This window comes from Lutra lutra, chromosome 7, assembly GCF_902655055.1.
Source record: "Lutra lutra chromosome 7, mLutLut1.2, whole genome shotgun sequence".
NCBI classification, from domain to species: domain Eukaryota; kingdom Metazoa; phylum Chordata; class Mammalia; order Carnivora; family Mustelidae; genus Lutra; species Lutra lutra.
Window position 1 is genome coordinate 116,722,650 of NC_062284.1, and position 26,309 is coordinate 116,748,958.

The 26,309-nt window shown below is 51.1% G+C and overlaps 1 protein-coding gene across 8 annotated transcripts in view; it reads right to left on the reverse strand.

Moving 5' to 3' along the window:
* Positions 1–10,479: 10,479 nt before the first annotated feature.
* SLC24A4 (solute carrier family 24 member 4) overlaps positions 10,480–26,309 on the reverse strand; it is a 180,825-nt gene continuing 164,995 nt past the window's right edge. For all 8 annotated transcript variants that reach the window (XM_047738954.1, XM_047738953.1, XM_047738950.1 and 5 more), the window contains 5 exons: positions 24,581–24,747; positions 20,705–20,819; positions 16,876–16,988; positions 16,383–16,448; positions 10,480–15,239 (listed from right to left, as the gene is read on the reverse strand). In XM_047738954.1, coding sequence (XP_047594910.1) covers positions 15,087–15,239; positions 16,383–16,448; positions 16,876–16,988; positions 20,705–20,819; positions 24,581–24,747 — 614 coding nt within the window. In that variant the 3' untranslated portion in view covers positions 10,480–15,086. The remainder of the gene's footprint in view (positions 15,240–16,382; positions 16,449–16,875; positions 16,989–20,704; positions 20,820–24,580; positions 24,748–26,309) is intronic.

A 26,309-nucleotide genomic window follows, 5' to 3' on the forward strand; every position in this document is an offset into this window, starting at 1 on the left:
GGCTTCCCACAGAGCAGAGAGCCTGATGCGGGGCTTGATCCCAGGACTCTGGGATTGTGACCTGGGCGAAAGGCAGACGCTTAACAACTGAGCCATCCAGGCGTCCCCAGATTATATACTTTAAATATGTTCCATTATTGTACATCAGTTATATTTTTTAAAAGCTGTTTTAAAAAAACATGTCAGACCTTTAGTCATTATGTTGTGAAAAGCACAGAAAATCAAGCAAATGGTCTTCCAGTTTTCAAAAGCTATTGTTTGATTCTGCAGAGAAGTTATTCATGTCACTGACAAATGAGTAAAGTTCTGGCCTATGTCTTTATTGTTTCACTTTGGTTGTACCTGTTAGTGTAAACAAAAATGGGGTAATTTACTGCATTCTTGTCATTGATCAGATGCAACCATAGGTGGGTTAGAGACACAAGAGTCTGGCAGAAATTGGTGAAAACATTCTGTGAGAATCCATTGGCCATGTGGAATTTATGGTAGAGTATTCTATATTTACCCCCCCCTCCCCCCCGCCAGTGATGGATGACCAGGGAGGCCTCAAGGAGGAGGTGGCCCTTGGGGGGTCTGGAAGGACTCAGCCTTCACACGTCTGCAGGTGGGGTGGGCAGGGGGTGTTGCTCCAAAGAGACTCACTTCCTTGTTATCATGTCTCTCTTGGCAGCACCTGGAGTGCGGGAATGGAAAGCCTTTAAAACAGTGACTTCTGGGAAACAAATCCACATTTTTGACAAGAGGCCAGATGATCGAACACTAGCAGCTCATCAGATCTGAGTTGGCTCATCTACTGGAAGGCAAGCCAGGAGGCCGAGGCTGTTCTTTGGGAAACTGAGTATGCCCTGTAGTGTGACCCTGTATGTCAAGGTGGGGAGAGAGCTCCAGGGGCGAGGACCCCTACAGCATGATTTCTGCCCCCTCCCCCAGGAACTCGTCATGTTCTGGTTGGCCATCCTTGACCATGTCTGATTCATCCATGTGTGCCCAGGTTAAGTGTTCAGGACAGTTGAATAAATGAGATAAAACTTGTGTGCAGAGTATATTACCCACCTATCCATTGATGTATAAAAAATTACCCCAAATTTAACAACCTTAAACACAATAAGCACTTTTGTTTGTTTGTTTTTAATAATCTTACAGTTTCCATAATGCAGGAACCCTGGGGCAGCTTAACTGGTTGGGTCTGACTTGGGATCTCTCATGAGGCTGCAGTTGAGATGAAGATAGGCAGCCATTTTGTACTCTAAGGCCATATGCTGAGGAAGACAGGGCAAAAATAGAGGAGGCTGGGTTTACCCCGACCGTGGAGTGCTACACCAGTCTGGACTGAGCACCTCTGTCTTCTCATGAGAGAGAATAAAATCCTACCCTGTGCAAGCCACGGGATACTTCTGGAGTAGGATCTCAACAGGTAGAAATAAAGGAAGGGCATCTCTTCCTCTGTGAATAAAGGCCTGGATGGAGGACCCTATTTACTGCTCAAGACAAGGGAAAAATGAGTTACTGCCTCAGCAAGTTTACGTGCCCATCTTTGAGAGGTGCTGTAATTGTGGGTAATTACTAATCCTCCTTGTTTATCTCTGGCCTTGCAGACCAGGACTGTATCTTACACTTCTTTGTATGGTGCGTTTGGCAGAAAAAGATGTTCCTTAACTACTTGGTGGTAAGGCTGTGATTTATTTCTATCTCACTTCTTCCTTTAGGGGATACTCACTTCCTCTGAAACTCAAGTGTGGTGTCCTCAAGCCTTCTTCCTTGTGAGTAAAACCAGGGTGGTTCATTTAAACTCATGGGTGGCTGGTCCATCTGAAAGGAAACCTGACCCAACACTGGTCTTCCAGTCTCAGCCTGGGCCTCCGCTGCCATCCCAGGTGAGAGTCCATGACCTGTGGGCGCCTAACAGGAGTCTCTTAGGACTTCAAGTAAGAACATTCCCAAACATGGACTCACTTCCTTGAAGAGTCGCTGTGAAGGTGCCTGGAGGTGGGGGTGGGACCTGGGACCTGCTGGCTGCTTCAAACCAAACAGCCTGATTCCTGGGTTGTCAGCTCCACGCTTGCCTGCTGTGTGATCCTGGACAAGTTTCTTAGCCTCTCTGGGCCAAACGTCCCTCTTCTGAAAGATGGGTGGAGGCACACTTATCTCACCTCTGCTTTCAGAGATGAAGGAAGTTGGCTAACAGTGTCTGTTTAGTAGGCTTGTGACAAATGTCAGTTTCCCTCCACTGGTGTATTTTTTTAAAATTTTTCCTTTATTGGCTTTATATAAAAGCAGAAAAGATGCCCAGCTCCATGGGCTCTGCAGAACCTTCCACCTTGGGCCCTGCCCCTGCCAGGGGTGCCAAGAGGTGTGTTTGGGGAACTTTGGGTTCAATTTTGCTGCCAGTAATTCTTGCTGCCTTAGCCAAGGTGATGTTGGGACTGGAAAGGAAGGAGTAGCATCCGTGCTCCCCAGGGGTCTCTTCACGGAAGCCCCAGAGGCTGACCCTGCTGGCTGTGGTCCTCACAGTGACCTTGGCCCAGGGCATGGCAGCCTACGTGATTTCTGAAAAATGAAAACATGAGATCCCTTGCTCAAAAAGTATTGCTGATTTGAAGGCAACAAGAGCAGGACATGAAAGCAAGCATGAGACCCTTCTATGTGTGGGACCCTCTTAGCATGGGCTCTGTGACTGCATAGGTGACGGAGGGTGACCAGCATCCTAGTTTGCCACAGCCTGATGGGTTTCCTGGGACTTGGGGCTTTTGGTGCTGCTCTGGATGGTCCCAACTTGGTCCCAGCACTCTGGCTGGCTCAGCCCCTCAAGGAGCCTCCATGGCTCTCGGACCCCTCAGCCTCTGCTGTGTCCAACTTCCTGGCCTCGATGTCCGGGTCAGCCCCACGTGCAGGGCTCGGATGGGTCAGGAGCCCCTCGAAAGGCACTCTGGGTCCCCTGCCTGGGGAGCAGCCTCCCTGTGTGCCTGGCCATGCTGCCCGCCCTTGACCCTGTGGGCTGGACCCTCAGACAACAGTGCACAGGGCCTCCTCCTCCCAGGGGCCCCATGGGTGGAGGGTGTGGCAAGCATTTTTTTTTGGCATGATTTAAAGAAAAATCATTCATGACACTTACTAAAGAACAAGGAAGACTTTATTCAGGGAGGGTCATTGCCATGGGTGCAGGGATCACTGCAGTGGGAGAGACCAATTGGGCTTGAATCCGAAAACAGCAAGGAAACGTGGGGATTTATATCCAAGGAGCAGGGTGGGGTCAGTGGGTGGAAAATTACTGAAAGGACACATTAGGGAGACAGGGGTTCTGGCTAGACTGACCTAACAGGGCTCTTGCTAAAGGCAGGCCAGGGTAGTCAACATCACCTGGGCTTGGTGGGGGACAAGGAGCCTGCTCACAGGTGGAGGGTGACCAGTGTAGAGGATCTGGGGTTCTGGCTACACTGACTTGTCAGGATTCCTCCTGAAGCTGGACGAGGTGGAGAGAAACATGGAACCCCAAAGTTCAGGGCCTGGCGGAGAAGACAGTTCAGAGGAGCCTGACCAAAGCTTGGCCAGGAAGAGGCTGTCACAAAAGCCTTTGGCCATCTTGGTTCCCCATAGCTTTTATCTCAGGTGCTCTCCCTACCGGGACAGAGGTCCCCAAGGAAGCAGCTTGATGCCCTCCTGCCTCACCTCCCTCTCCCTGTCCTTCTCTTCCTGCCTTTCCCTGGTCCCAGGGCTGAACCTCAAAACGATAGGCCATCTCCCCACTATGGGAGAAACCATCATTCCTGACCTGTAGGCTTGGTTCTTAATGTCCTAACTGAAGTCCCCCAAATCCTCAGCAGTCCCAAGCCCGTGTTCCACCTTCAGGAGGTCAAGGGGGTGGCCTCCTGGAGAGAGAGCCATGGCTGTGGGGGCAGCCAGTCTGGATGGTGGGTTCCCCAAGCGGAGCAAGTTGCCTATTCCTCCCACACTCCCAGCTGCCTTTCCTGGGTGGGGGCTAGATTGGAGGCGCTGGGTGTGGGCTGGGACCCACCATCTCTCAGTGGGCTCAGTAGCCTTGTGTGATAGGCTTCACTGTCCCAGTGTGGCCGAAGAAAGGCCCATCTTCGGAGAGGCTAAGTCACTTAGCCAAAGTCCCGGATTCCCACCTGCTCCTGCTCCCGGGGCTTCCTGCCTTCCTCTCTTGACTTTCTCCTTTCTCTTGACAATCGGTTCCCAGGGCCTGCAAGTGACGTGAGCCAACAGATCACTCAGTGAGCATCGAGCACGTGCGCTTAGCCACCCCCACCCCTGCCCCCCGTGCCCAGGACCTTCACTTCTTCTCTGGGTTCCAGACTCCTGGCCAATGGCTCCTGCTCTAGCCTCACCACCCCGCCCCAGGCCAGCACTTCTCCATCTGCAGAGAGAGGATTCCAAGATTGGAAAGCAAGGCAGCCTCTGTCCTGTCAGGCAGGCTCCGGTGGTGCCCCAGTGCCTGACCCCCAGCCACCCCGGCAGACTTGGCCTCCCTCAGCCTCCCCCTCCTTATGTTACTCAGGCTTGGCATGGGTTTCCTATGGCTGCTGGAATGAGTGACCGCACAGCTAGTGGCTTTGAACACCTCAGGTGCATTAGCCTGCAGTCCTGGAGGTCAGAAATCCAAAATGGGTCTCGATGGGCTAAAACCAAGCTTAATTTTCCTTCTGGAGGCTCGAGGGGGAAAATATGTCCTGTCTTTTTCAGCTTCTGGAGGCTGCTGGAATTCCCTGGCTCATGGCCCCACACCCCTCTGACCTCTGCTTCTATCATCACATCCCTGCTTCCCTCTGACCCTCCTGCTTCCCTCTGGTGAGGACCCTTGTGAATATATTGGGGCCACATGGACAGTCCAGGAAAGTCTCCCGTCTCAGGACTCCCTAACTTCATCACTCTGCAAAGTCCCATGTGCCATGTAAGGGGCCAGAGGCATGGGTTCCCGGCACAGGGACATGGACTTCTTTGGGGGGTTTTGCTCTGCCTCCCACAGGCTCCATGCTTTTTCCAGCTTGAGTTACTTGAGCATATCTGAATTATCTCCAAGTCATATTTTTTCTTTCTTCATCTCTTTTCAAATCGGAACTATCTGGTGTGATTTAAATGTGTTTCCTTATGCACGGCTTATGCCTTGTACATCTACTATCTCCCGTTGCCACTCCTGACTCCCTCCGTCCACTGAGCTGCACTGTGAGTTCTATCTTCCCTGCCTGCCAGTATGATGGGGTGCCCTCCTCTGGCCTCCCATCTCCTGAGCTTTCTCCCTCCCAGAACTTGGGGGCTCCTTGCACTGGTTGGGGGTAAGCCTTCCATCTCTGCCACCTACAGTTGGCTTGATGCTTGGCACAGAGCAGGCCTTCAACATGTGTCTGTTGAATAAATCTGTGAATGACAAAATGTGCTCTTTTTCACTTCCAGGGCCCATCTGAGAGACATACAGTTTAGAAAGCCCCAACTTGGTGCGCTTCTATGGTTGGTGGAGGCCGTGGGTGAGTATATCTCAACTTGAGACTACTCTAGAAAACCCCAAATGCGTAATTGTCTAGGGATGCCTTGAAGGCAGAAGTGAAGCTTCTTCTGCTCTAGGACAAGGGCTGGGGGAACTCTTAGAGGCAGAGGAAACAGCACGAAGACAGGCAGATAAAGGAGGAGATAACGATGGTCGTGGAGGGTCTGAAGTGGCCCACTGAGGCAACTGGGAGTCACTGAATGTTTCCAAGCAGGAGAGGGACAAATCTTATTCTCACTTTAGAAGATCCCTCTGGCTGCTGCATGGAGGCTGGGTCGGGAAGAGAGGGAGAGAGCAGAGGCTCCAGAACCAACTGGAAGGTGTGGCTAGGGGCCCACGATGGCTAGAACCCAGGAGTGAGAGGTTGCAAAGAAGACTGATTACAAGGGAGGCAAGGAGATGACCGTGTCCAGCCCTGGGGATGTTGGGGGGAGCTGACCTTTGGCAGCCAATGACCTGTGAGATAGTACTCTGAGATGGGGCGGGAGGAGGAACTTGGCTTTTTTCTCCTAACATTTTATTACCAAAAAATTCCAAATATACCGAAAAGACCAAAAACGTGTTCAGTGAACACGCACATATCGACCCATCGACCCCCTACCATTAGTCCTTGACCAAATGTGCTTTAAGACACATCAGCCACACGTGCATCCATCTCGTATTTTCAGTGCATTTCAAAGTAAGGTGCAGTCATCAGGCCCCTTCATCCCCCAAACTCTTTAGCCTGCTGTGTATAATTTGCTGGAGTTCAATGTTTGCTTAAGGTTCTTTTTTCCCTGCTATTGATAATCTCTTCCTTTCTTCCTTTATTCGTTATTCTCCTCTATCCCATCCACATGTTGATGGACACTTGAGCTGTTTTAAGCTCTTGGCTATTTTGAATAAAGCTGCTGTGAACACTTGCCCACTTATAAATACTGGATTATTTTTGATCACGCTGACTTTGTGGCCCTGGGGAGGCTGAAGAGTCCAACAGGAGGTTAGACGTGCAGGTGAGGGGCTCTGGAGGGACTGAGCATCTTGGGGCTGGTGCTTTGGGGGACAGTTGTGAGGGTGCTTATCCTCGGTGCATCTGGGAAGGCTGAGCTGGATCAGTGGTGCCTGACCTAGGTTGTCCATTAGAATCACCTGCGGGTTTTAAAACCCTGCCGGCTTGATCATTCTGAGGCGGGGCCCTGGACAGCTGTATGTTTTAAAGTTCTAAAGATGGCTCCAATGGGCAGCCAGGATTGAGAACCACCAGACAGAAGAAAGAGAGGCTCCAGAATGGAATGCAGACAAACACCTTCATTTAAGGAACAGGTAGAGGAGAAGCCAGGAGACAAGATGCAGAAATAAAGACATGGGGACAAAATCCACAGTATTCAAACCTGCAGAAAGATTGAGGACAATGACAACCCAGGGGTATCGTGGTCCGATGACACATCCAGGGCAGAGGGTGGAATGTGAGACCTCAGAAGTAGTGAGGGGAAGCACAGTCTCGGAAGAGAGTGCTTTTGGGGGGATGGAGAGAGATCAGAATCTACTCCTTCCCTCTGCACTGGCTGGTGGACCCCAGCTAGCAAAGGCCATATCAGTGGACCACCAGGCCACCTGCATCATGCCCACAGTGAACTTGGAACTGCCTGGGGCAACTTCTAAAAACATCAAAAGCAAGTTGATAGAGCCTGAGTTGTGAAATCAACTAGGAGGTGGGCCCCCAAGAGGGGACAGACTCAGCCAAACACCTGCTACCTGGTCTGGTGTGGGTGGCCACGGGCAGTGGAAGGAGACTTGGCTTCTAAGCCAGCTCTCCGAGTACCTGAGTCCTCGTGCACAGCCAACATGCTCTCTGTACCTCGTTTCCCCCACCTGTGGCATGGAGGCAACACCTGCCCGTGTTTCACTGGCTTTCTAAGTCATGAAGCACCAGATGGGCTAAGGGATGCTGAGTTGCTCAAAACCGAGGGCACATACCTGCTGGACCCACAGAGACTATTGGACTGGAATTACTAAGACACTCATGGATCGACTTTCAACAGGAAGGAGTTCAAACAAAAGGGGTTTCGGTCTCTCTTTTATAAGTAGAATTTCTACTGGTGGGAAAGATTTTTAAAACATATTTTAAAATTGCAATTCATTGTGGGTGCACACTTTATAAAGTGCAGTGAATAGAAAAATGCAATGAGAAAGCAGATTGCTATCGTATTGCCATAATATGTGTATTCTGTTCCTGTTCTCGTCTTGTAGGTCAGTACCAGTCGGTAAGCCAGCACAGGTGCCCCGGTCACACTCTGAGTAGGACTGGTCTCTCTCCTCACTTCTCAAAGTAGACCAGTAGCCTTGGCATCATCTGGGAACTTTCTAGAAACGTAGCATCTTTGGCTCCATCCCCTGCCCCCGAACCAGAATCTGCCTTTTAACAAGACTCCCAGGTGGTTCATGTGCGTGTTCAAGTTTGTGGCAGCCCCCGAGGCAGCTGGGTCTCGGGAAACTTGCAGAATGAAAGAATTAACCAGGACCTCCCTCCTAATCTCAATTTCTCTTAACACAGGAGCTGCTGGCCTAACCTAGTTCAGATGAGCAGGACCGGCTACACAATAAATTATTGAACACTATATTGGAAACTAATGATATACTCTATCTTGGCTAATTGAATTTAAATAAAAAATTTAAAAAATTTTTCAGGGCTCAGTGCAAAAATGAGAATGTGGGGCCCTTTTTTTCAAAAAATCATTAAGTAATCTGAAATGGTGACAACAAAGCCTGGCGCCCTTCTGAGTGTGAGGCCCTCTGTGACTGCGTGGGTCCCCTGCCCATCAAGCTGGCCTTGCTGATGAGGTAGGGAATGGTTGAGGTCATTCTGGACTCACACATGCTAGCCAAGATAAGTCACAACATTTCTGTCTTATTTGTATTCATGCCCAAACATAATTAAAAAGCTCCAACCCTCATTCTTTTTGAAGTTTATTTTTTTCTCGATATGCCAAAAGAAATGGTTTTAAGTGGCTGGTATTCCAATGGAAAGAATCCTTCCAAAAAATGCAATTATCTATGTGTCTATTAAAACATGAATGGAAGCTCTATATAGGGAAAGACAACTTGTGCTCATTTATTTTATTGACGGCGTACAGATTTGGATAATATTGCATTACAATACTGACTGCTAGATTTCTTATAAAGATTTAGTTCATATTTACTCTAGATTTTTTTCTTCACAATAAAAATAAACTCATGCCAGTGTTTAGTAACCAATAATATCAATTCATTCAAATTTAATGACAGTTTTATTAAACTAAGAATCTCATATCACAGAGCATTCACAGTGCGGGAGGTCACAGTTATTGAAAAAATAAATAGTGAGATAAATATATTTAGTATTTACAACTTTTCAACTCATTGCTCCTGCTTTGCCTGTTAGAATGAACAAGGATGGTGGTGTTCAGCCCAGCATGCCAGAAATGTCTGGGCGGGGGGGCTCAAGTGACATATGAGAGCCCCAGAAGTTCTCGGTTTAGGTCATTTTTAAGGAGGTTCTTTCTGGACACGAGAGCCCCCTGATTCTATCTACCTGCTGTTTGGTAGGTCACGGCCAGACCCCAGGAAAGTCCCATGGTCCTGCAGAAACTGTGCCCAGCTTGCCTCTTGAGCATCTGGGATGTGCCCAGCCTCTCTCCTCGCTTATCCCTTTTCTTAGCAGCTCCTGTCTCTGCCCACAGGCCCCCCCCGCCATCTGGCAGCCTTCTCTCTGCTCCAGGTCATCAAGGCTCTCTTTGTGTTCCCCAGCAACCACTCCTGGCTAGCAGCTGCTGGCCAGGAGGCACAGGCAGAAGGTCCCTTGCTCTGAACTGGATATCCAGCCTGCCGGACTAGCAGCCCCCTGAGGAAGTTCCCAAGAGCTGGCCCCCAGAGGCTCAGCCACAGCTCCGTCTGCTGAGTCTCCAGAAATCCATGGTCTAGGCCATGTGCGGGAAGCACCCAGAAACATTCTACAACTCTCAGAAGGGTACTTCTGTAGGCGAGGACAGGGATGACCCAGTGGCCAGAAAAAACAATAACCACCACTAGAACATTTGATTTGGAAAAGTGAGAGCTGCTTGGCTCACAACACAGTCATTTTCAGTGCGAGGAAAGAAAGGCCTTGCTCCTTCTGTCAAAGGAGACTGTCCATCTGGATAATTGGGAATTCTTATCTTGGGAATTCTGGGGGTGAGAGCAGGGAGAGTGCTGTTGTCTGGGACCCTCCTTTTCTGATCGCACCAGACCGTGCAACCAGAAACCCCAAACTGCCCATAATTTCTCTCGATAGCTTAAAAAAATTGTTTTCCAGCGGTGGGATAGGGAGGGTACATACCTTCTCCAGAATTAAGTTTTTTTTTTTTAATTGGCCTTGACCATGGAAAAGTCCCAACCAACATGTTGCATAAAAAGCAACTGTTTAAATTCTGGCAACGGCAGGAATATGTGTGGATTATGCCCAAATTTGTCATCAACCAATCCCAGACCCACAAATCTAACAGTGGTTTGACCTTCACGGGGTGGTGGGGGCAGTGGGCATTTTCTGCTCTCAGAGCTGCCCTCCATCACCCCCAGTCTATCTCAGGGTACTCAGGCCACAGACATTTCCTCAGACTGGAAGGGAGCATGTTTTCTGCCCCTGCTGTGCAGGGCATGGAGGACACACGCCCTTGAGCCCTGGATACGCACACACTTGTATGAAGCAAGGGACAACCCTGGAAGCGTGAAGATAAAAGATGACACAAAGCAGGGCCACCAACCACTGGCGCGTGTGTGAGGGTTTACCAGAGAAAACGGGACCAGGGTGCCATTTGTCATTGAAAAATTAGAATTAAGAAAAAATTTCCATACAATATCAAAGCTCTAATACTTGCAAGCTGGCTTCCTTGTATGATGGGAAAAGCCGCTCCACCCAGGTGGCCGAATGGGAGAAAAGCCCCTCTTCTCCTGATTTTACGCCCACACCTGCTTCTGGATGTTCTCCTGCTAGCTCCCAGGCTTGAGGGATGGCCTGACACAAAGCTAGTCTCCCAGCCTGAGAGTCCTCATTAAGAAGCAAATACAGCAACCTAAATGTCTTTGAAAACTCCGTGCCCCTGTGATCTATGCCCTTTGGGGAACGTTTTCTAGCGCTCTCTGCCTTGTAGGGATGGATCCACGGAAAGACCGCCTTGTTCTACTGCCCACATGACTGGTGCAGTGGGAAAGGCTCGCCAGTGCTGGAGGGGCCCCTTCTCTGTGTTTTGAGAAGGTCTGGAGGGAGCCTTGTCAGGTGATCAGCGGCAGCCACCAGAAGAGACGGGCAGCCCTTGTCCACACCTGGTGGGGGTGAGGGTCCAGACACTCTGGATGAACCCACATAGAGAGGGCAGGGGTCAGGGAGGCAGCACTTTGGGTGCATGTGGGGGAGAGTGTGGGGGGAATGATGGATTTTCTGCCACCCAAGAGCTGCCCAGAGAGCATTTTTAGAAATTTCTGGAAGTTTCTATGAGCACAATGTGGCAACAAAGCTGCCAAGACGTGATCCATCTCAGGTGTCCTGGACACATCTGCTAACTGCCCCAAGGGGAGAAAGACACCCAGAGATCATGCCCTGAGGGCATTAGACCTGGGAATATTTAAGTCACGGCACGTGGGAACAATCTCCTAACGATTTTCACCCGAACGGCAAGTTCCTGGTTTATTCCAGCAACAAGCGCTTGCTGAAAGCCCGTCACATACGCAGCCCAGCCATCTCTTCCAGTCAAGGAGGAACATGGCCTGTGAGGGAAGGAAAGGGTGGGGTGGGGAAGAGAAGGGGCCACCCCCACCCTCAATGTCCACTCAGGGTCAGGGCCATGGACCCATCAGAACGCCACACCCACTGAGGAGCACCAGCCCCAGCTGCGGGGTCTCCGCTTCCGTCCTGCTGACCCACAGGAGAAAGTCCCCACGCATGGCAGGTAGCACCTGCACCGTTCCTGTGCCTGAACCCCACTGGCCCCCATCTCATGCCGGGGAAGGAGGGCAAGGCATGGAAGCAGCTTCAGCTGCTGGGGCTGGGGCTCTCCTCCACTCCCCACCTCTGTAGGGGGTCACCTCTGTACAGAACTGACCCTCCCCCAGGCCATCTCACCCATCTCACCTCTGTCCACCCCCACCTTAAGGAGAGGGTGGGGCCCTAGGACTCCGGCAGGAGAAATGCTAGGAGGACGGAAAGGCGGCCAGCAAGCAGCCATCCTCACTCTTCCCAGATTCCCAGCCCGTGTATGGAGTCCGGCATTCCCTGAGGGCTGGGCTCCAGCTGATGTGGTCAGGCTTTCGATCCTCATCAAAAGGGAAGAGGAGGGTCAGTTTCTTTCTTGGGGACCTAGACTGCTGGGCAGCCTAGGAGGGGGTCTTTGGTTGGGGTCCGCAGGACTGCCCTAGAGTGACGTGCATGCCGGCCACCTGGTTTAACCTGGCTCTGGGGGGGGGGGGTGCTGCCTTCTCAACTGCTTGGGTCTATAAAAGCAGGGGATTGACAGGAAGAAGAAAGACGCAGCCCTAACAGGTGTGTGTGGGGCGTGGGGCAATGAGCCGCGAGGTCTCTGCACATGGGTGAGATTCAGAGACTAGCAGACTGCAGGTTCTGGGAAGGATAATGACTCTGCTCTGCTCTGCCCTGCTCGCCGTGCCCTTCACCATGAGTCTTCCCACCAGCTGACCCAGAACCTTCCTCCAGGGCCAGGCTTTTAGACACTGCACACCTAACAACCCTGTCCCTGCTGGAGCTGGTAAGGGCAAATTCCAGACTAGAAAAGGGCAGGAACCCCCTGCTACTGATTCTACACGCATTTTCCATCTCAGTACCATGGTTCATTTTTTCTTTTCTGCTCCCAAGGAGAAGAGCTAAATTTATTTCTTTTTATTGCCTTTTTTTTTTTTTTTGAAGTAGAGTCATTACCTCATGCTAATTAGCTTTGGGAATAAACTAAAGGATGTAATCCTGTGTAGTGATAAAAGTATTATTTGAAAATGAAGGCCTAATTAATTAAGCAATTCTTTAAACTTGTGTTGGAAAAATATTTAGTTAAAAAAGAGAATTATTCACCTACAGTGTATATATAGTTTCCTAGATACAATAAATACATAGATCCTTTAAGGAAGTTACATTGGCACATTAGAGTCAAAAGAGAATTTCGCCAGCAGGGCTGCTCTAGGTCCTAGAAACATTTTTTTTTTTTAACTCTCAAACTGCAACTGTAGGCTACTGTGTCATCTCAAAGGGACCCTACTGAAGGAAGAGGCAGGTAATTAGGATGCTTTTCTGAAAGCCACACAAGGATTCAGAGACGTGAACACCAGCACGGACATCATCAGGGTCCATGTTGCCTGTGCCTTGTAGTTAAAAATATCTTTTCATCCTTACCAGGAAAAAAACAGGGGCACTGGAGAAGGACAGCTATTAGGATCTATGCTGGGCCACCAGGAGTCAATTAAATATTTGCTGAAGTTTTAACTTAAACAATGAGAACTGAGCACAAGGGCAAGGCTATGTCTCTACCTGCCCCCCACCAAGGATGGCCAACCCACTGGCTGCTCTGGGAGGGGTGATACCTGGGAGCTTGGCTCCTGGTCTGTTACTTACTGAGAATTGACCTAGAGTCATGTGACCTCTCCCAAGTCTACATTCTCTGTGAAGCGGGGAGAATCATCCCTCCTTACATCAAAGGGCAGTCCTGGGCATGTCAAGTTTATACCAATGATCCCACTGATTCCCTGGCCCACTGAGCTAATTTCTTAGGAAAATCACCTTCAGCCTCAACTTGAAGACCACTGAGCCCGATCTAGGTAGAGAAACAATAGAGAAGCTCTAGTATGGTGTAGCTACTAACACTGATAAGATCCAGAACAGAAGCCTGGTGACCGAGTTCCCTCCCGTCTTAGGCTCGTGCTCACTGAAAGGACACAGACGTGAGCACTTCCTCCTTCTGAAATTCAGGAGGCCTGAGCAGGCACAGCAACAAATTCCACCTCAGGTCACAACCTTTGGGTTTCAGGAAGGAATTAGCTATTGCATTTTCAGCTCCTCACCTATGACTGATCCGTGGTGAATCGCTAAAAACCTTCTTTCCTCACCCTGTCCGGGGCAGTTCCCAAACATTCTTCTGTGCGAAATACCCCAGTTATTAAAAGTGCATCAACTCCGATAGACTTTTGCAATAGAAATATTTAAAAAATAAAAAAAAACCCTCTATATAAAATGAATTGTGCTTTCTTTTCAGAAACCACGAATGGTTTGTGTTCATAAATCTTTTTAATATAGATCTGAGAGCTACGAAGCAGGTGAAAACTGTTTAATATTTTTTCTATCTCTTCGTGACTCCGCCTCCCATCCTTGGCCCTTCACAGGCAGCCAACTCTAAGGCTCAAGAAACCTAGCCCTAAAAAATGCCAAGTTATGGTTTTCATACTTGCCTCCGGGAACTGAGAGCGATTCTTTGTTTTTTAGGCAATCTCTCTCCTTGCTCTCACCTATTACGTGTGGCACGCTCGTTCCAGTTCAGCAGGCTATGAAATTTGCTGGGCACAGAGACAATCGAGTCTTGCAACAGGGTAGCTTATGAGAGGAGAGTATTTAACAAAGGAACGACAACCCCACATGGACGTCGCGCCGCATCACACGGAAGGTCTGGAATGTATGGGTCCAGGCAAGCATCTCTGCTGTGTCTCTGAATTAGCACCCAGATCAATGTTAATCTTTCACGATTTTCTATATTCCAAACCAAACGTCTCAGTGTCAGTGCAACACGATACACATAGGGCTCGTTTTCCATGAACGGTTACCTTTTTGGTCCCCAGCATGACCTTTTTGTATGGAATGCGATTTTTTTCAAGTATGATGATCTATAGGAAATTTTATTTTTAATATTTCGTTGCTCATTCTCTGAACCCCTCAGTGCAAGTGATAAAAATTCACGCGGGTTTCCTCCTTCTGGCTGCGAGACGCTCTTTCCATGCTTCCGATTTTTCCAGAGAAAGGGGCAGAATGTTTGTCCTTGGGGGCCCCCCAAAACCCTCAGCAGGGTAAGGCCCTGCCCGCTCCAAACTGTGAGTGTTTCCAGCCGAGGTCAGAGGGCCTGAGGAGCGTATGAGGCCGGAGGGACTCACTCCCTCTGGCCCAGAGGTGACACTGGAGAGTGACATTCCTGTTTTGCACTGGCCCCCAGGGACCTCGTGTTCTCCCAGCCGCCTCACTTCCAAGGCTACCTGGCGACAGGAAGACACATTGCACACAGAAGTCCTCACTGAAGTGTCTGAGAGAGGCAAGGCACACGCCACATCCCTGTGGCTGCCTGCTCAGGGTCTGCCAGGTGGCCCGGACGGTGGCCCCTGGATCTTGCCTCGTGTGTGGAGGGCAGAAATCCAAGGAGGAGGAGAAGGACACCCAGTGGCCTTGCTCGCGCCCGGACAAAGACCACGACGGCTCTTCCTTCCAGCACGTGGCAGAACAGACAGCGACCACCGAGGCAGGAGAGGCTCGTGGTGGGGGACAGGGAGAGAGCAAGGGACACCGGTGCCAGAGTCCAGAACAGCTCCCGGGGCAGGGGATGGGGAGGCAGTGCCTTTAATCGTCTTCTCGGCACATGGGCAAGTTGACGAAGGTGAAGACATTGAACTCTATCATTATGGAGAAGCATAAGAAGACGGCATAGAGGGCCAGCACGCAGACACCCAGCTTCCGGTCCAGTCTCCACTTGTTGAGGTGGATGCCGAGGACCTGGAGGGACAGAGGATAGAATGCAGTTTCCCAGGCATTTTCTCCGGAAAACTAGACATACACTACAGACCCCAGAACTGTCTCCAAAATGTGCATAAGGGCAGAGCGGTGCTGCAAGGCACACCTGTGGTCTGGTCAGACGGAGCCCCATGGGCTTGAAGACCTGTCTGATGGAAGGGCCAGCCCATGACCCAGGCCCGCGGGCTCTGAGCAGGCACACTGCTTCCTTGGGACCCGAGTGTCCTCAAGGCCCCTTCTGCCAGTTAGAGCCTCCCTGCCCAGACCTTCTCTTGGGACAACTAGGGACATTCTCGGAGTCCTCCCTTTGCTGCAGAACTTGCCTCCTCTTAGGCAAAAGTTCCAGTGCATCTGTTGGCTCACAGCCTGGCTAACTTGAGTTTGGGCCACCTGTGTGTGTGCGTGTGTGTGTGTGTAGACGGGCTTGGAGCACATCCTCATTCTACATTCCTTCTAGACTTTCCCGCACTTCATACCTTTCTTTCCTGTCTCTGAATCCAGATTCCTAAGGGCTGGGTCACATTTACCCCATCAGAGCACAGCCATGGGCTCTGTGGAGACAGACCAATCTGGGTTCAAATCCCAGCTTTGCCATTTCCTACCCCCATGACCTTGGGCGAGGTACTTAACCTCTCGGCTTCGATTTCTTCTGCAAAACGGGGATGGTCTCATCAGGTGGCCATAAGGACTGAATAAAATAAGAAGAGGCAGAGTTGCAGAATGCATAACTCAGGCCCAGGCGCGTGGGAGACGGTGGCCTCAGCAGTATTCCTGTACCAGTCCTGAGGCCCAAGAGTCATGCCCCCTCCCCACTGCCTTCTGTCAGCTCAGCTTGGCAGGGGGAAATTTCTCTCCTCCTGGCATGAGTGAGGAGAGACGGAAGGGGCAGTGGGGACCCAGTGATGTAGTTTACTTGCTCTGGGGACTTTGTAGTCACTGAGGGAAAAATGTAGTGGCAGATGCCAACATTCTTGGCACAAATTGTGTCCGGAGAGATCTGTGAATTTGTTTTCTCACTGTCAGCCCTCGAGGCCCCAGGGAAGTGAGGGGGGTTTCAGAGACTTTGCAAGTGACGAGGCAGGATCAGATGGAACGAAGGGCAATTCCAGAACCAGAAAGACTCACTGTGAGAGCGACAGAGCCCAGCAACAGCACCACGGAATAGACCAGACCCCGGCTGTTGATCTTCACCTGGAAAAACAAACACATGTGCCCTGAATAGTGGGGCTGCTCAGGGCCCTGTCCTGAGAGCCTAGGGCACCCCAGTGTATTCCTTCTGGAAAGCATAGGTGGGTGTTCACGGGGGGGCACGTGGTGGAGGTCGGTTGGCTAACCATGTATTTAAGTCTCCACTCCGTGTGAGGGAACAGATGAGGAGTGGACACGCATGCCTGTGAGCACAGGTGTGGGGAGGCTGCACGTGGGGCTTCCTTGAACAGGTGCCCCTCAGGCTGTTCCAGAGGCCCTCAAGGAAAATGGGTGCCAGGGTGCCAAGGAGAGGGGGGCAGTGTGTTCCATGGGGGCTCTCTGCTGGGATAGGGCCAATGCCACTGTCCATTCCCATCAAGGGCTTGTGTCTGGTGTCCCTGTGGCTTATAAGGTGGGGGGAGGAGCTTACCGTGGACCCATAGTTAATGACCATGGTCTGCAGGCCCCACGGTATGCCAAGTCCCACTAGGATGTCAAACACGTTGCTTCCTATGGTGTTTGAGACTGCCATGTCACCAAGGCCTAGAGTAGACAATTGACGCGTGTCATTCACGGAGATTAGGTGGCCGGAAACCCCTATTCGGGTCCTAGTAGTGCTATTCTTCAGAAAGGAGTTCCTTCTTCATGGACCCCACATTTCAGAAGCTTCCTATGAGGTCTAAGTCCACTCCATGAAGTCTAAGGGGGGCCTCCTAGGGTGTGAATGATGACCCTTAAGATTCATATGTTAGAGTCCTAACCTCCAATAGCTCAGAACGTGGCATCATTTGGAGATAGGGTCTTTGCAGGGATCATCAGCTTAAAAGGAGCCATTGGGGGTAGACCCTAGTCCAATATGACTGCTGTTCTCAGAAGGGGACACCTGGACACGGCACAGAGGGAACATGAAGATGACCATTTTTAAGCCAAGGAGAGAGGCCTGGAACAGATTCCCCCTCACGGTGTTCAGGAAGAACCAGCTCTGCCAACACCTTGACCTTGGGCTTCTAGCCTCCAGAACCGTGAGCCCACACATCTCTGTTGTTTGTGCTACTTTGTTATGGCAGCCCTGAGAAAGGAACACAGGACCCTTCATCATTTCTCCTGCCCGGCCAGTCCGCTGATCTTCCCCGAGGACCCACTATGTGCTTCACCACATTGAATTCTCCCAGGTACCCTGGGAGGGAGGAGGTGTTGTCCTCATGCCAGATGATGGAACCAAGGCTTGGGGCATGCCCAAGGTCACACAGTTTGGGAGGGGCCCAGCATCCTTCAAACCGAGCCAGGATATGTCCTTGGGGCTCAGGTGATAGCCTCACCACCCGGGCTCAGAGGATGAGGCATCAGGTCTCATGCCCTGGAGCCTTCTGCAGGGTAAATAAACTCTTTTCTCCCAACTAGACTAGAAGCATCTTAGAGGCTAGGGGCCTCACCATCCTCCTTTGCGTTCCGCCCAGTTGGCCGGGATCATGCTAGCCACACAGTCGAGGGGCTTAACAGCTCAAGGGGTATTACAAGTTAGAAAACAAACTTGCAAAGATAAAACTCCTGCTGGGTGCCATCTGCTTGAACCTGGCCACCCAGCTTTACACTGACATGACCATCAGAACCCGGCACGAATACAAGTGCGTGTGCAATGAACGAGCTGGGAACAGCTTGCAGCCGCTCAGCCTGGCACCTGGACAGCTGGTTCACAGCTGCCTGAGCACCGGCCCAGCGGGGGTGGGGGTGGGGAGCTGGACCACCCTCTCCTCCTGTCCTGTTGCTGTTACCTGCAGTCCTCCAGGACACAGTGCCTCCCTCAAGGATCTCACGTTCTTCCCCTCTCTGTCTTGGCGCCGGGCTGAGTGCCTTTAACATCTCTGCACTGACCCCTGGGGCATCACCCTCCCAGGGTCTCAGTCTCTAGAACAACATAGGGACATGCAACAGCTATTTTGGGGCAGTCACTCGCCTCTGGGGAGGATGCAGCCCTGGCTCAGTGGGTCAGGAGGGATGCAGGTGACCCATGCTTGAGAGGAGAGGCGGAGGCCTCCTCAGATTCCCCAGGCTTCCCGCCCTGCACAGGTGCACAGGTGCTGCGTATGGAGGAACCTCAGGGCAACCTTTCTCAAGAGCATGAGACTCCCCTGGGGGCCTGGCTGAAATGCAGGTTCCAACTGAGTGGGTCTGGGGCAGGCCTGAGATGCTGCGTTTCCTTTTTCAAATTAATTCATCGATCAATTAATTAATTAATTTTAGCGGGAGAGAGAGCAAGAGTGGGGGGTGGGGCAGGGCAGAGGGAGAGAGAGAGAGAGAGACTCCTAAGCAAGTTCCATGCTCAGCTCACTGCGGAGTCCAACTCCGGACTCATCTCACAACCCTGCGATCACGACCTGCGCCGAAACCGGGTCGGACGCTTAACCGACTGAGCCACGCAGGTGGCCTGAGATTCTGCATTTCTTACAAGCTCCTTGGTTGAGCTGCTGTGGCCACCAGCCTGGACCACACTTGGAGCTGGGAGGCGTCGGGGAGCCTAGGATGCGGGATCTCCACGTTAGAGCACACGGCGTGGTCTGCTGGGGCAGCGGATTCTGTGCAGAGGTTTCTGGGCCCTTTGCCAGGAAGACACTGTCCATGCTTTAACCCTGTCTGTTGGGTCCTTGGCCAGGGGCCCCAGTGTTACCTTCATGAAGAGGCACTCCACCTGCGTCTTGCCCTCGATTACTTTCTGTGCCTCCACGTTCCACAGGGGTCATTCTGATAGGATGTCCTCCCTCAGAACCCCACTTAGCCCAGGTTCCCTTTCTTGACCTGACCCCCCACCCCCAGCCCTTCACCTTCTAGCATCATGACCCCAGCCCGCCGGGACTCCAGGGCCGGTTGTTTCAACAGCCCGTTCTCTTGCCCCCTCTTGACCTTCCCTGCATCCACCCAGCAACCCCAGCTCTGGGAGAACATGTCATCCCTCATGCATGTGTCCCCTGGAGCTGGTGGGACGGAGTCCTGCCTAGCCAAGCTGACGTCACTGAACAACAGCCAGGCCCTTGGTGCCCGGCAGTGCTCCCATTCCTCACTGCACAGAGACGAAAGTTCGGATACAGACACATGCCGAGGGATGAACACCACGTGCTGACGGAGGCAGAGACGATGGTGACGCAGCTCTAAGCTGTCCGGCCACCCCTGGAAGCTGGGGGACAGGCCTGGAACAGACCCCTCCCTACAGCCTTTGGAGGGAGTGTGGCCTGGCTACCCCCTCGATTTTGGACTTTCGGCCTCCAGAACTGCGCAACAGTCTCTCGTTTTAAGCCATCCCATCGTGGTGTGGTTATGACAGCCCTAGGAAGTGAATACACTCACCTCTGAGGTCACTCCACTAAATCCCATTCCCCTCAGCTGCTGTCCCCACCGTCCCCACTCTCTGCCAGCCTCCGACCTAGGACAACCACATTCCCACACTTCTCTCCCCGCATCACAGTTCTTCTCAGGACTGACCGACATTTGCCCGCAGCCCGGTCAACACTTTCTCCTAACCTGGGAGGAATAAAATGTCACATTCCACGTTCCAGAGCCCACTTTCTCCTTGGGTACTTCTTTCCTCTCCCGTCTCCTTTGAGGTGTCACTATTATTGGCCCCCACTGCCTGCCCCCCGCCATACTTTCACACTCACATCTGTGGAGGAAGATGTGTGGAGGTCCATGCTGGGTTGCGACCTCATCAGCAGAAACACCACAATCAACAAAGGTCAGCCCTTTATGGGGCTTTTGTTCTGCATTAAAGAGCACACAGGAGCTCCTTCCCTTGCTTATTACCCCATGTCAGGTGGTGAGCCCCAAAGAAAAACCACTAACCAGCCAACCAACCAGGTAACCAAACCCGTATCCATGTTCTAGAACCTTAAGAATAGGAAAACAGTTGGAGGTACAAGATGCTCCTCCCCCATTGCCTTCCTGGGACCAGAAGACTTCTCATTACTATTGTATTTGTTGGAAGAAGTTGGGGTTTCAGCACCGTTTAATGTCACACTAGTGATTCCAGAACAAGTTCCTTTGATCCTAGTCTGCACAATCAAATGCTTCTAGAGATCCGGAGGTGTTCATCTTGGTTGTGTTCTCTCCGTGGATGGCCTCTGATGCATGATACTTTCCCCTCATCCGCTGGCTCCATAGCATTGACGTAAGAGCACCAGTCTGAAGGGCCATGAACTCTAACCCCAGTAGGGGAGGGGGGACCTGCCTGGTGGTGCTCGCAGCTAGGGGGGCCAGCGCATGGCCCTTACCTTGTCTTGCCACAATTAAGCTGGCCATGCAGTCTGGAACACTCGTGCCTGCTGCCAGGAAAGTAATGCCCATGATGACATCCGGGATCCCAAACGTGTACCCAATAATAGTCACCTGCAGAAGAGCGGGGGAGGGGCCGTGAACTCCAGGAAGAACACCGGGGACCTTCGCTGACTCCGAGGGCTTTCAACTGGAACGTAGGACTGCTGTTCCAGTTGCTGTTTTAAAACATTTAGAAACTGAAGGGAAATGAAACAAGACCCACAGATGACCACTATTACCACTGTCAGCCCATGGTTCTCAAACTCTAAGCCCATGGAACAGCCCCTGGGAGGCTGTTCCCCCACCCCTTGCCCCCCATGCCCCTGAGTTTCTGATTCAGGAGGCCTGGGGTAAAGCCCAGGAGTTTACGTTCCTACCCAGTTCCCAGGTGGCTGGGACCCTCCGGCTACTGGTCTGGGAACCATACTTGAAAACTGTTGCTTTAGAATATATCCTTGACCTTCCTTTTGCTGCGTTTGTTGGAAAAAACCAGAATCAGATTATGCTATCAGTATACGGTTTGCAAGTTCCCGTTTCCTGTACTAAGACGCCATGGATACCTTTCCACCTCCCATTGTCACCTCTGACACGATTTTAAACCGATGCATGGGTTTCATGGGCATGGCTGTACGGCCTATCCCTCACCCTCCCACAGCCAGATGGTCTCTTTCTTTGCTCTCACGACCTCAGTGCATATAAGTAACATGTACTGAGCACTTACTGTATACAGGCACTCTACCAGGTATGTTGTGTACACAATCCCAGGTGCTCCTTTATCACCACCCCCTGGTGAGGGGGCACTGCAGTTACACTCATTTTATGCCTAGGGAAACTGAGGCTCAGAGAGGTGATGCGGCATGGCCCGTGGGCCAGAAGGTGGTGAATGGTGGAGCAGGGATTCTGGACCAGGTCTTGCTGACTCTAAAGGCCATGTTCCTACCTCAGTGTCATGCACTTTGTGTGTAGGACTTGGGGTCCTTATCTTACTGACTTCTTAGCATAAGCTCCAAGAAATAGAATGATCGGGTGGAAGGATCTTGATCCGCAGTCACACGCTCTACTGAGAAATGCCTGATGCTCCAGAGATGGCTGGAGCCCTGAGCAGCACCCAGATGGGAAGCCCTAGAAGTATTTGGATAACCCCATTAGCTCTGGCTTGCCTCCCCACCTCTAAAATGGGAACCGTGGCACCTCTTGGGGTTGTTAACATCTCGATGGGTAGCTCCAATCCCAGTGAATGGTTGTGTGATTTAGGACAAGCTGGTGTCCTTTTCTGAACCTCAGTTTCCTCACCTGTAAAATGGGTCTGCTAATAAAGATTAATTGAGAAAATGTGAGGGGACAGTGCCTGGCCTGAGCAAGATGGTCACAGATGTAGGCTTCTTTTCTCTTTCAGGGCAAAGAGGAGGGCAAAAATGAGCCACTTATCCATAGTGTTCAGTCTACCTTGGCCACGAACAAGATCTTCACAAGTCCAACCAGGCCGTGGCTGACATGCTTTCCACGGGGGATGCCAGACTTTGTAAATACAGGAGCCTGGGTTGTTTTGGTATTGTGGGGGATGCCTCCATTTCCCCCGCTTAAATCACTGAACTACGTGGCTAAGAAGCTGAAAGATGGAAGAACAGAAGAAAGGTCTATGAGTGTGTGTGCGTGCATGTGTGTGTGCAAACGCATGCACTATCCAGGGTGCTTCAGACTAGAGATGCTGCCTGGGTGCTGCGTTGCCCTGGACTCCTGTCCTGGGCCCTCTGAGCCCAGCTGATACTTAGCCACTAGATAGGGGAGCAGACCTGAGTCCCAGCTCTGGGGCTGACTATCTGTGCGACCCTGTGGAAGCCGTGGCCCTCTTCTTGGTCCTCAGTCTCCCCAACTGTGCAAAGGTGCCGGACAGGACCATCCCTTTCCAAGGTCCCTCCCTTTTCACAAGGACATTCAAGAATTAGTTTCTCTGAAGCCTTAGGGGCGAGAGACCCAAAAGGTGACAGGAGTAAGGGGTGGGCAGGTGAGACATCAGTGGTGCCTGGTGGCCTCCGCTGGGGCACAAGGAAAGCAAGCTTGTGGCCCAAAATGAGGGCTAACATGGGGTGCTACTGTCTTGATCAATTTCTACTATCAGGGTCATCCCATTTCCCCCAAACTGAGGCGGGCTGAAGTTCAAAGCCACAGGTAAGGATGCCCTGGCCAAGCAGTTCCTGTGACCCCCACCAAGCTGCTCCCATGAATCTCTCTGCTTTAAGCAGCACAAGAGGGCTGAGTCAAGGTGGGGAGGGGGATGCAAGTGTTGCTAAATGTCCTCACAGCGAATGAGCAGAGCTGGTTTCCTAATACTGCTGTTTCCAGTAAAAAGGAAAGGAGGAAACGTTTCACCCGTTCATTAATTTGATCTTTCCTAACTCCCATACCTACTCCTTCGATGTCATGCAAATACTTTTTTTCCTCCTTGCAGTGTTGTTTTGGGCATGCACTTCAGTAAGAGAATTCCCTGGATCCTTTTATCACATATAAAGATGGGTTGGTGTTAACCTTACTCAGAAAGATGTTAATTTACAAGTGCGATTCATGTAAGGCATCGTTTTTGTGATCCTTGATTGTCCCTCACTTGGGGGGTTGGAGAGTAGCTATTTTCAACTCTTCTCACACCCTAGTATGCACACATGCGTGCACACGCCCCCCCCACATATACACACATACACACATACCGGCATGTGTAAGGATCTTAACCTTGATCTGAACAAAGCATGGACATAGAACTGGCTGCATCTGATGGTGAAAACAGTTGCTATCGACAGTTATTATCCATCTATCATCCTACCAGCTAGGGCCACAAGGTCTGAGCAGAGACTTCTCTCCTCCCAGTGACCTTGTGAGACAGGGATGGCCATCCCCCTTCTGCAGAAGGGGTGACCGTGGCTCATGAAGGCTGAGCCACCTGCCGGAACTTCATGGCTGGCACGTGGGAGGTCTAGGATTCAAATGCATTTCCATGTGACCCCACGGCCCTTCCCTCCCCACAGGGTTGTACACAGAGCAAGGGGAAAGGGCCTCCTGCTTACTGTCGCCCGGTCCCCGCCCCCTGGCCGATGAAAGGTTTGTATAGGAAGCTGTCACATGTGGCCAGTGGAGCTTACAAGGAGCTATGCCAAAGCCTCTTTGCCTGCAAAACTTGGGTGCAAATGGCCTCTGAAAACTCCAGTAAGAAACTGAGGGACGGCTGAGGATAGTCATTGAGATCATGAACTCAGGAGCCCAACTCTAGAACTCACTGATTGTGGAACTAATCCCATAATAGTTGATAATTGTGCAGCCGGGCTAATTACTCAATCTGGATGCCTCAGTTGCCTCACCTGTGAAATGGACAAAATAAAAACACCTATCCCACCGTTGTTGTTATGAAGGCTAAAAGAGTTTACTGGCAGGGGTTACAATGAAGGCTGCCTTGTGTTCATCTCCCACTGACTCCAGTCTCCCTCACATTCCCCCAGGGGTCCCAGAAAGGAAGGGGGACTAGTGCCTAGCCCTCCAGAGATCTTCCCAGAGCATCCCCACTACCCTGCCGTATTCCTCTTCCCATTGCAGCAGCAGTGGGTCTCAGAATCTCATCTCCCGCCCCCACTCTTGCCTTGAAGGCTGGTGCTATGCTGTATCCATCCAGGAATCTGCAGTGCCCAGCATAGTCCCAGGCGCCTGTGATGAAACCCCTTCTACGGAGAAATAAGCCAACGTCTGCAATAGGAGGTGGCTTGCCGAAGGTGGCACCACCGTGTCTGAGGTCGCTCTTGAACCCAGCTCTCCCATCTGTGTGGCCCACCCCTATTTCCATAACCACTCACCAGCCACACCATCAGATAGGAGAAGACAGCGATCCACAACGTGGCGGTGATGAAGGTGACCATGAAGTACTTCTCCCAGCGGGGCTTGCTGCAGTTGGGGATGGTGATGCACAGGAGGAAGATGAGTGGCCAGGTAAATACCCACTTGGCCTTGTCCCCTCTTGCCTCTGCAGTGGGAGGGGGTGGAGCCCGAAGGGGGAGGAGAGAAACACATACCGGGTTACACATCTGTCAATCTACCTATCTCCATGTTTTAGAAGTTTCTTCATCCGTTAAACGGGAACATTTTCTCTTTCTTGGTTGGTGCAAGAATGACAAGATATAATATACATAAAACACGCAGCACACACTGCAGCACATAGTTGGTACTCTGGAATTCTCAGCTCCTCTGTTCTAAGGTCATATACTCAGCTTGTTGTAGATACAAGACTAAAATGTAGGAGGGCTGGCCCGGCAGGCGCGATCTCACTGGCTCCTAGCAGCAGAATCCACAAACAATTCAACCAAGGAAAAGTGGCCTCACTATGTAAGGGCCTATTTAGCTAGAGCGATTCCATCTGGTTAAACAGTGATTTTGTTGTTTATGCAGTAAAACTTAAACTGACTCTGCCCCCTGCCTGCCCGCCAAGGGAACTTACTTAAAAGCAAGTCTGGGAAACCAGTAAAATATGGTCGACCAGTCCCTGATAACAGAGCCCAAATACAAGGGCAGGGCAGGTCAGGTGGAGATAACAGAACCCGAATGCAGGAATGAGTCCGGTCAGGTGGAGACATCTAATCAGTGGGGTGCGCATACTGTCTCCCTAGCTACCAAGGAGTGTGGGCCCCAACTTTTGGGTGCCGATTCTGACCAAGGTGATAGGCTAGTTCCAATAGCTACTGTGGGGTGAACTGTAATTCAATTGGCCACCCGTGTGTGACCTAGCATGACTGTGCAGCTTTCTCTGTGTGTTACAATCTCACTGGCCACCTTTGTGTGGCCAGGCTCAACCACATGGCCTTTGCTCTATAAAAGTTAGCCTGTGGGGCACCTGGGTGGCTCAGTGGGTTAAGCCTCTGCCCTCGGCTCAGGTCATGATCCCAGGATCCTGGGATCAAGCCCCACATTGCGCTCTCTGCTCAGCAGGGAACCTGCTTCCCTCTCTCTCTGCCTACCTCTCTGCCTGCTGGTGATCTCTCTGTCAAACAAATAAAAAAAAAAAAAAGTCTGTGAGGCTGGGAGGGGTCGCCCTCTCTGTAAGAGGTGGCCCTGAAAGGTTGGTTTGATTCTCGATGCTTGGAGCGAAATAAAGCTCTGCTTGACCTTCGCTTTGTATCAGTCTTACTCCTTTGATCATGGACCTATCATTGGGGGACCTATCAACTAAGCCACTGAGTGCAAGCATAGTGTCCTTAATTAGCCACTAAATATGGTGTACACATGCAGGCTCAAAATTAGCTTGTTGGTCACACCAATAAAATAGTGGCAGACAGACTTCTGAGGATTCTCTCCTGCACAAAAGCAATGAGAACATTGGCAAGAATGGTCAGAAGCAGGCTTTTTTCAGAACTTTGGAAATTAACCAAAGGTGTATAGTAATTCCAGCAGAGTTTACTTAAGAAAACTGGCTGGATCTCAGTGAGAACAGTGAGCTTTGTGGAGTTTTAACTTGCTCTATTTTCCAGGTCCTTCCACCAGCTCTGGAGTCATCTTGAGAACGAGCATCCTGACATCCACCACAGTGGGGGA